Here is an 11,001-nt window from a genome sequence, read left to right on the forward strand (position 1 = left end):
ACAGTGAGTTAATGCTGTCAGTGGTACAGCTCAATGGGGGTTTACTACAGTGAGTTAATGCTGTCAGTGGTACAGCTCAATGGGGTTTACAATAGTGAGTTAATGCTGCCAGTGGTGCAGCTCAATGGGGTTTACAATAGTGAGTTAATGCTGCCAGTGGTGCAGCTCAATGGGGTTTACTATAGTGAGTTAATGCTGCCAGTGGTGCAGCTCAATGGGGTTTACTTTAGTGCCTTCAGGAAGTATTTACACCCCTTCACTTTTTCCACATTTTGTTGCTTTACAAGGTGGGATAAAAATGGGTTTAATTGTTATTTTTTGTCAACTACTTACACAAAATACTCTGTAATGTCAAAATGGAAGAAAAATTATAACATTTGTAAAAAAATATATATATATAAAAATGTTTAAACTAATATAGCTTTACTACATACAGTGGGGGGGAAAGCCATTGAAAATGGCTGTCTAGCAAAGATCAACAACCAACTTGACAGAGCTTGAAGAATTCTTTAAAGAATAATGTGCAATCAAGTTGTGCAAAGCTCTTAGAGACTTACCCAGAAAGACTCACAGCTGTAATCACTGCCAAAGGTGTTCTAACATGTATTGATTCAAGGGGTTGAATACTTACAGTGAGGGAAACAAGTATTTGATCCCCTGCTGATTTTGTACGTTTGCCCACTGACAAAGAAATTATCAGTCTATAATTTTAATGGTAGCTTTATTTGAACAGTGAGAGACAGAATAACAACAAAACAATCCAGAAAAGGTACTTATTTCCCTCATTAAAATGCAAATCAATTTATAACATTTTTGACATGCATTTTTCTGGATTGTTTTGTTGTTATTCTGTCTCTCACTGTTCAAATAAACCTACCATTAAAATTATAGACTGATAATTTCTTTGTCAGTGGGCAAACGTACAAAATCAGCAGGGGATCAAATACTTGTTTCCCTCACTGTAAGTATTCAACCCCTTGAATCAATACATGTTAGAACACCTTTGGCAGTGATTACAGCTGTGAGTCTTTCTGGGTAAGTCTCTAAGAGCTTTGCACAACTTGATTGCACATTATTCTTTAAAGAATTCTTCAAGCTCTGTCAAGTTGGTTGTTGATCTTTGCTAGACAGCCATTTTCAAGTCTTGCCATAGCTTTTAAAGCCAATTTAAGTCAAAACTGTAACTAGGCCACCAGGTTTTCCTCTAGGATTTTGCCTGTGCTTAGCTCTATTCCATTCCATTCTGTTTTCCTAAAAGACTCCCTAGTCCTTACCCATAACATGATGCAACCATCACCATGCTTGAAAATATGTTTACTTTAGTGCCTTATTGCAAACAGGATGCATTTATTTTTTGGACATTTATTATTCTGTACAAACTTCCTTCTTTTCACTCTGTCGTTTAGTTTAATTTTGTGGAGTAACTACAATGTTGTTGATCCATCCTCAGTTTTCTTGTATCACTGCCATTCAACTCTGAAACTGTTTTAAAGTCACCATTGCCCTCATGGTGAAATCCCTGAGCAGTTTCCTTCCTCTCTGGCAACTGAGTTAGCAAGGACACCTGTATCTTTGTAGTGACTAGATTTATTGATACACCCATCCAAAGTGTAATTAATAATTTCACCATGCTTCACCAATAGGTGCCCTTCTTTGTGAAACATTGGAAAACCTCCCTGGTCTTTGTTTTTCAATCTGTGTTTGAAATTCACTGCTCGACACAGAGATGAGGTTGTCATTCAAAAATCATGTCCATGCAACTTATGTGACTTGTTAAGCAAATGTTTTCTCTTGAACTTATTTAGGCTTTCCATAACAAATACTTATTAAATCAAGACATTTCAGCTTTTCATTTTCAATTCATGTGTAAACATTTCTAAAAACATAATTCCACTTTGACACAATCTACATTTTATCCATTTAAAATTCAGGCTGGAACACAACAATGTGGAAAAAGTAAAGGGGTGTGAATACTTTCTGAAGGCACTGTGTATTCTATTGCTGTGACTCACGGACTTATAGACCAGGGCCTCTATTCATAAAGCGTCTCAGAGTAGGAGTGCTGATCTAGGATCCGTTCCCCCCTGTCCATAATGAATCTTAAACTGATCCTAGATCAGCACTCCTACTTTGAGACACTACATACATCCTTACAGGCCCAGGTGAAAAGCCAGAGATGTCCATTGTTAGTATGTGAGTGACTGTGTAGCCTTAGCCTGGGACATAAGCCTGTAGAATTGACAGTACAAGGTCCATGGGTGGGATCTAAACCTAGATCAGGTATCTGCACTGAGTATACAAAACGTTAAGGACACCTGAATTTTCCCTGACATCCAGGTGAAAGCTATGATCCCTTATTTATGTCACTTGTTAAATCCACTTCAATCAGTGTAGATGAAGGGGAGGAGACAGGTTAAAGAAGGATTTTTAAGCCTTGAGACAATTAAAACATAGATTGTGTGTAGGTGAGATTGAGAGGGTGAATGGGCAAGATGAAAGATTTAGCTGCCTTTGAACAGGGTATGGTAGTAGGTGCCAGGCACACCGATTTGAAGAACTGCAACGCTGGCTTCTGGGTTTTTCACGCTCAACAGTTTCCCGTGTGTATCAAGAATGGTCCACCACCCAAAGGACATCCAGCCAACTTGACACAACTGTGGGAAGCATTGGAGTCAACATAGGCCAGCATCCCTGTGGAACACTTTCAACACCTTGTAGAGTCCATGCCCTGACAAACTGAGGCTGTTCTTATGGCATAAGGGGGGTGCAACTCAATATTAGAAAGTTATTCCTGATGTTTTGTATACTCAGGGTATATCGTTATGGTACAGGGCTGATCCACAGCATGTTGGACAAGCTTTGAACCAGGAGCTGACTCTACTCACATGTTCTGTGTTTGACTGTGTGTTTGTTCCTTTGCCTGCATCTCTTTTTATGGTCTCCATGTCTGTCCTGTGTGTGTATTGCTGTGTGTCTGCAGGTAGAGTACTATGATTGATTGTCACGATTCAGAAGTTGGAATCCTATTGAGCATTTCTCTGTTTCTGTTCGTGTGTGTGTGTGTGTGTGTGTGTGTGTGTGTGTGTGTGTGTGTGTGTGTGTATGTCTGTTTATTAGCAGCAGCATTCGAGTATGCGGCTGTCAGATGTCCACAGGAAAGCTCAGCTGTGGAGAGGTATAGTGAGCATCAGTCTGATCGAGGCTCATGACCTCCAGCCTATGGACGCCAACGGCTTCAGTGACCCCTACGTCAAGTTCAGACTGGGCCATCAGAAATACAAGAGCAAGGTACCTCCACCAGCCTTATCAAACTGTACCATCCAACCCACCTCTTTGACAATTCTTAGCTATCAATCAATCAAAGTCATCAGACTTTAGCGTTAGATGATAGATCAAATCAAGCTTTATTTATACCGCACATTTCAGACATGGAATGCAACGCAATGAGCTTCACTAGAAAAAAACTATAAAATTTAAAGCTAAAATATTTACTACACAACAAACATAAGATAAAAAACTAAAGAATGACACAAACTGAACAACTAAAAAGCACCCTAAGGAAAAGCAAAGCTAAGAAGATGTGTTTTCAAGGAATCATGTCAGTTGCTAACATTAGTGGTATTTGTTTTAGATACACACAAATACAAAGAATTAGGACATGTTACGCATTTCACTGTACTTGTGACAAATACAAATACAACTTGAACTTGAACAATGATAAGGGAAAACACTGACACACGCACGCACGCGTACGCACACACACACACACACACACACACACACACACACACACACACACACACACACACACACACACACACACACGCATCCATTTGTGTGCTTCTTCCACAGACGATACCCAAGACTCTGAACCCCCAGTGGAGAGAGCAGTTTGACTTCCATCTTTATGAGGAGCAGGGGGGCTTCATCGACATCACCGTCTGGGACAAAGACGCAGGCAAGAAGGACGACTTCATGGGCAGGTGGGATTTACACACACACACACACACACACAAACACACACACACACACACACACACACACACACACGCTTATACACATACACACACTTATACACACCTATACACACACACATACACTAGCATGCATACAGCACCAATAGTTTCCTTCTTGTCTCTGTTAGTATGCTCTAAGGGTCTGACGTGTGTGTGTGTGTTTAGTTGACGTGAGATTCCTTCTTGGGCTGAAGGTGATACTGACTTTGAGGTCGCAGTCATCACAGGACCGTTAGCCTGACTTTCATCCGCTACGTGTGTGCGCGTGTCCATTAGTGTGCGCGTGTGTGTTTGTCTGGCAAGTCCCCACTAAGTCTGAAAGACAGGAGGCTAATAGCTCAGAGAGGAGATTGGAGGAGCTGGTAGTCCTCTTCCTGGGGAGCTAGTGTCGATTGTAATTGGCTGTTCCCCTCCTTAAATACCCATCTGTTCTAGGCCCACTGAGGTCCTACTGACAGGGTCATTAACACACACACACACACACACACACACACACACACACACACACACACACACACACACACACACACACACACACACACACACACACACACACACACACACACACACGCACAAGCACAACCAGTGAGCCTGCCTGCTTCCTATTGCACGACTTACTTGACATGACACTGGACTGACAGAAAGATGGGGGGAGAGAGAGAGAGAAGGAGAGAAGGAGAGAGGGCGAGAGAGATGGAGAGAGGTTTTCCTCTGTCTACCCTTCTCAATGGCAAGGCTGTGCTCACTGAGCCTGTACTTTGTCAAGGTTTTTATAAGGTTTTGATCAGTAACCATGGTCAAATAGTTAGCCACGGTGTACTGTCGATTTAGGACCAGATAGCACTGCATTTTGCTTTGTTTTATTCTGATTGATTGGATGTTCTGTTCCTAAAGCTTCAGTGTGTTAGTAGAACGAGTTTGTGAACTCAGCCCCAGGACCAGCTGGATGAGGGGACTCTTTTCTTTGCTCAGCTCTTGGCATTGCAGGGCTTGGTAATGATATGAGAGGGGGTCACTGTATTGAGATGTTTCCAAAACTTAATTGACTTTTTTTTTGCTTTTATTATTAGTGGATATTGGCCTAATTCTGCCCTGCATGCATTGTTTGTAGTTTTCCTCTGGACATGCAGGATAATCTTACAGAAGTCTGCATGCAGGATTTCAATGGTGTGTTTGTCCAATTTGGTGAAATCTTGTTTTGCAAGTGGACCCCATACCTCGCTGCCATAAAATACAATTGCTTCAATGGCACATTCAATTAGTTTTAGCCAAATTTTAGGTATTTCTATTTAAATTAGTTTTTTAATGGCGTAGAATGCCCTGCGTTCTTTCTCTCTCAGTTCATTCACTGCATCATTAAGGTGTCCAGTTGTACTTATTTTTAAACCTAAGTAATTGTAGTGTGTGCAGTACTCTATATATTTTGTACCAATTGAGAACTTTGGTCTAATTCCCTGAGATCTGGATCTTCTCTGGAAAATCTTTATTTTAGTCTTTTTGGGGTTTACTGCCAGGGCCCAGGTCTGGCAGTACTGCTCTAGCAGGTCCAGGCTCTGCTGTAGGCCATGTGCTGTGGGTGACAGCAGGCATAGGTCAGTTGAGAAGAGTAGGCATTTAACCTCTGAATTGTGGCGACTAACACCAGGCGCTGAGGATTTTTCTAGAATAGTGGCCAATTCGTTGATGTAAATATTGAAGAGTGTAGGGCTCAGATTGCAACCCTGTCGAAGGCACTGCCCCTAGTTAAAGAATAGTTTTTTTCTTGCCAATTTTAATGCTGCACATATTGCCGGTATACATTGATTTAATTATGTCATATGTTTTACCCCCTACACCCCTTTCAATAACTTTGTAGAACAGTCCTGAATGCCAAATAGAATCAAACGCTTTTTGGAAGTCGATAAAGCAAGCATACATTTTGGTATTATTTTGGTGGACATGTTTATGTATCAGGGTGTGTAGGGTGTAAATATGATCAGTCGTGCAATGTTTTGGACATTGTGTTTATTAAGGAAGTTTAGAACTCTTACATTTATAATACTACAGAAAACCTTCCCCAGGTTACTGTTTACACAAATGCCTCTGTAATTGTTAGGGTCAAATTTGTCTCTGTTCTTAAATATTTTGGTTGATCCTTGATTCCAGATGTATGGACAATAACCTGCGGAACCCCTAGCCAACAGCCAATGGCATCGCACGGCGCGAAATACAAAACCAACTAAAATACCACAATTCAATTTTCTCAAACAATCAACTATTTTACACCATTTTAAAGACAAGACTCTCGTTAATCTAACCACATTGTCCGATTTCATAAAGGCTTTACAGCGAAAGCAAAACATTAGATTATGTCAGGAGAGTACCCTGCCAAAAATAATCACACAGCCATTTTCAAAGCAAGCATATATGTCACAAAAACCAAAACCACAGCTAAATGCAGCCCTAACCTTTGATGATCTTCATCAGATGACACTCCTAGGACATTATGTTATACAATACATGCATGTTTTGTTCAATCAAGTTCATATTTATATCAAAAACCAGCTTTTTTCATTAGCATGTGATGTTCAGAACTAGCATACCCACTTCCGGTGAATTTACTAAATTACTCATGATTAACATTCACAAAAAACATAACAATTATTTTAAGAATTATAGATACAGACCTCCTTTATGCAATCGCGGTGTCAGATTTTAAAATAGCTTTTCAGCGAAAGCACATTTTGCAATATTCTGAGTACATAGCCCGGCCATCATGGCTAGCTAATTTGACACCCACCAAGTTTGGCCCTCACCAAACTCAGATTTACTATAAGAAAAATTGGATTACCTTTGATGTTCTTCGTCAGAATGCACTCCCAGGACTTCTACTTCAACAACAAATGCTGTTTTGGTTCCAAATAATCCATAGTTATATTGAAATAGCTCCGTTTTGTTCGTGCGTTGAGGTCACTATCCGAAGGGTGACGTGCGAGCGCATTTCATGACAAAACAATTCAAAATATTCCATTACCGTACTTCGAAGCATGTCAAACGCTGTTTAAAATCATTTTTATGCTATTCTTCTCGTAAAATAGCGATAATATTCCAACCGGGCGACGTTGTATTCATTCAAAGGCTGAAAGAAAAAAATGGAGTAGTCTCGTTGATGCGCATCTCCAGTGTCACTGTTCCCAGTCTGACCACTAACAAATACTCCTGCTGTTCTTCGCCCAGGAACTGCAGACACCCCATTACACTTTCTGGCGCCTTCGGAGAGCCAATGGAAGCCTTAGAAAATGTCACATTACAGCACAGATGCTGTATTTTCAATAGAGATGCTACAAAAGGACAACAAATTGTCAGACAGGGCACTTCCTGTATGGAATCTTCTCAGGTTTTGGCCTGCCATATGAGTTCTGTTATATTCACAGACACCATTCAAACAGTTTTAGAAACTTTAGAGTATTTTCTATCCAAATCTATTAATGATATGCATATTCTAGTTTCTGGGCAGGAGTAGTAACCAGATTAAGTCGGGTACGTTTTTTATCCGGCCGTGAAAATACTGCCCCCTATCCCAAACAGGTTAAACAGTTTTAATATAGCCAATTTACATTTTGCACTAGTGATTTTTAGCATCTCATTTAGGATGCAATCAGGTCCGCATGCTTTTTTAAATTTAAGGCCCTGAAGTTTCTTATAGAGCTCCTGGTCAGTAATTGGGGAGTCCAATGGATTTTCATTGTCCTTTATAGCTTTTTCTAATCAATTCAACTTCTCATGAATTTGTCATTGTTCTGCGTTTCTGTCAATTTGAACGGTGTTATAGAGTGTTTTAAAATGGGTTGTCCATATGTCACCATTTTGTATCACTAATTCCTCTTGTTTAGATTTTTTTTGTTTTTTCCAATTTTGCCAGAAGTTGTTTGTGCATAGGGACTCCTCAATTAGTGTCAGCTGCTTGCTGTTGTACTGTGCTTTTTTGGTTCTGAGTGTACGTTTATAGAGTTTTAAAGTCTCACAGTAATGAAGGTATAATTCACCATTATTTCGGTCTCTGTGCTTTTAGTTTGATAGTGTTCTAAGATTTTTCCTTATAATTTTACAATCTGCATCAAACCAGAAACACCAGAAAGCAAACGGTCTTTTTGTTTTGTTTTTTATCAATTTTATCTGTGCTTCTTTTGCCGTTTTCCTGAATATATAGTTGTTTTTACTGCTAGATTGGTGCCTTCTTTACTGTGCGTGAATGTGGTATCCAGAAAGTTATCTAAGAGGGCTTGGCTTTTTTGGTTACTGTTTGCTTTCTGGTATTCTTCTGTGCTGTTTTCGGCCCATCTGTATGAATTTCTGATGTTGTACAGCTTACTGGGCTGTGAATGTGTGGTTGTTCCCATGTCTGTTCTTTTGAGGAACAATGTCATTTGGCTATGATCAGACAGAGGTGTTGACAGTGGCTTGACGGTGAATGAACAGAGAGAGAAAGGGTCAATGTCTATAATCATATAGTCAGTCTACTGTGCTGTGGCCAAGAGGTGAGCAATAGGTGAATCTCCCTAAAGAGTCCCCCTATAACCTACCATTGACAAAGTACAGACCCAGGCTTCGACAGAGATGCAACAGATCCCTTCCGTTTTTGTTGATGGTGCTGTCACTGTTGTTTCTATGGGGGAGATTAAGACAGTTAGAAACAGTATGGCCTGTGATAAAGCTGTCCCCTCTTGTGGTCGTTAGATCAGGTAGTGTTCCTGTGTGCGCATTTGTGTCCCCACAGATTTCCCTGGGCCTGGAAATGGCGAGTCTCCTTCTCAAGGGTGGGGAAGATCTCCTCTGAGTAATATGGGGATTCTGGGGGTGGGGGGGGGGGTGGGGGGTATATTGCACAAAGGAACACATCTTTTTCTGTCAGTACAAGTTTTTTTTTTTTTTTTTACCAAATGTGATATTTACTAATTTTGAGGGGATTAATTAGATTTTTTAGTTCGGATTTGTACCAAATGATCAATCCTCCAGAGTCTTTGGCTCTTTTGACAGAGCTGTGTTTCTGTGATGGCACAATTACCTCTCTGTAGCCTGTGGGACAGTGAGTGACAATGTCTGCCTTACATGTCTCCTGCAGAATGATGATGTCAACATCTTTAAGATTTTTGTTGAACTCCAGTGCTAAACTCTTCAGTCCAAAGGTTGATGCATGTAGGCCCTGAATGTTCCACATGCTAACTCATAGTGATTTCATGTTGCAAAAAGAAAGAATAACACAGTCAGAAATGCAGTAACTACTGACTATTAAGTTGTTAAGCGTTTTATATATATATATATACTACTGTTCAAAAGTTTGGGGTCACTTAGAAATGTTCTTGTTTTTGAAAGAAAAGCACATTTTTTCGTCCATTAAAATAACATCAAATTGATCATAAATACAGTGTAGACATTGTTAATGTTGTAAATGACTATTGTAGCTGATTTTTTTTATGGAATATCTACATAGGCGTGTAGAGGCCCATTATCAGCAACCATCACTCCTGTGTTCCAATGGCACATTGTGTTAGCTAATCCAAGCTTATGATTTTAAAAGGCTAATTGATCATTAGAAAAACCTTTTGCAACTATGTTAGCACAGCTGAAAACTGTAGTGCTGATAAAGAAGCAATTAAACTGGCCTTCTTTAGACTAGTTGAGTGTCTGGAGCATCATTCGATTACAGGCTTAAAATGGCCAGAAACAAATCCCATGCGAGAAATTGCCAAGAAACTGTAGATCTCGTACAATGGTGTGTACTACTCCCTTCACAGAACAGCGCAAACTGGCTCTAACCAGAATAGAAAGAGGAGTGGGAGGCCCCAGTGCACAACTGAGCATGAGGACAAGTACATTAGAGTGTCTAGTTTGAGAAACAGACTCCTCACAAATCCTCAACTGGCAGATTCATTAAATAGTACCTGCAAAACACCAGTCTCAACATCAACAGTGAAGAGGAGACTCCGGGATGCTGGACATCTAGGCAGAGTTGCAAAGAAGAAGCCAAGGTGGGTCAGTGGGGGTGTTAGGGGTGGTGAGCGGCTGCAGCTTCTCTCTAGGAGTCTCTACAGTCTGTTCTCTGTGCTGCAGCACCCTCTTGATGACAGACAACTCCTTTGCCATCTCCGCCTTTACCTGCACTAGCTCTCTCCTCATGGTGGCCTTTACCTCCTCAAGATCTGTGGTAAGGCTCTCTCCTCATGGTGGCCTTTACCTCCTCAAGATCTGTGGTAAGGCTCTCTCCTCATGGTGGCCTTTACCTCCTCCAGCGCTGTGGTAAGGCTCTCTCTTCATGGTGGCCTTTACCTCCTCAAGCGCTGTGGTAAGGCTCTCTCCTCATGGTGGCCTTTACCTCCTCAAGATCTGTGGTAAGGCTCTCTCCTCATGGTGGCCTTTACCTCCTCCAGTGCTGTGGTAAGCCTCTCTCCTCATGGTGGCCTTTACCTCCTCCAGCGCTGTGGTAAGCCTCTCTCCTCATGGTGGCCTTTACCTCCTCAAGCACTGTGGTAAGGCTTTCTCCTCATGGTGGCCTTTACCTCCTCCAGCACTGTGGTAAGCCTCTCTCCTCATGGTGGCCTTTACCTCCTCCAGCGCTGTGGTAAGGCTCTCTCCTCATGGTGGCCTTTACCTCCTCCAGCGCTGTGGTAAGCCTCTCTCCTCATGGTGGCCTTTACCTCCTCAAGCACTGTGGTAAGGCTCTCTCCTCATGGTGGCCTTTACCTCCTCAAGCGCTGTGGTAATGCTCTCTCTCAGCTCCTGGACAGAGTTCTTCAGCTGTGTCCTGCACTGGTTGATCTGGTCCTGTAGAAGCTCTGTGTCTGGGCTGGAAGTGGTGTAGCTGGTGTGCTGCTCCTTTAGCTCAGTAACCCATACCTCTAACAGAGCCAGTCTGTCTCTCAGCAGGCTGATGGTAGCGTGGTCTTGGCTCTGGTGGTTGTAGGCAGGCAGGGGGGAGGATATGCCTGTTGTGTGGGTGTAGGTCTGG

General features: G+C 41.6%; 1 protein-coding gene across 3 annotated transcripts in view; it reads left to right on the forward strand.

Moving 5' to 3' along the window:
* The window catches only part of LOC115164918 (multiple C2 and transmembrane domain-containing protein 1-like), a 260,651-nt gene that overhangs the window by 137,134 nt on the left and 112,516 nt on the right, over window positions 1-11,001 (forward strand). For all 3 annotated transcript variants that reach the window (XM_029717838.1, XM_029717841.1, XM_029717840.1), the window contains 2 exons: window positions 3,118-3,288; window positions 3,853-3,983. In XM_029717838.1, coding sequence (XP_029573698.1) covers window positions 3,118-3,288; window positions 3,853-3,983 — 302 coding nt within the window. The remainder of the gene's footprint in view (window positions 1-3,117; window positions 3,289-3,852; window positions 3,984-11,001) is intronic.

The sequence above is a fragment of the Salmo trutta genome, chromosome 27 (assembly GCF_901001165.1).
Source record: "Salmo trutta chromosome 27, fSalTru1.1, whole genome shotgun sequence".
NCBI lineage: Eukaryota > Metazoa > Chordata > Actinopteri > Salmoniformes > Salmonidae > Salmo > Salmo trutta.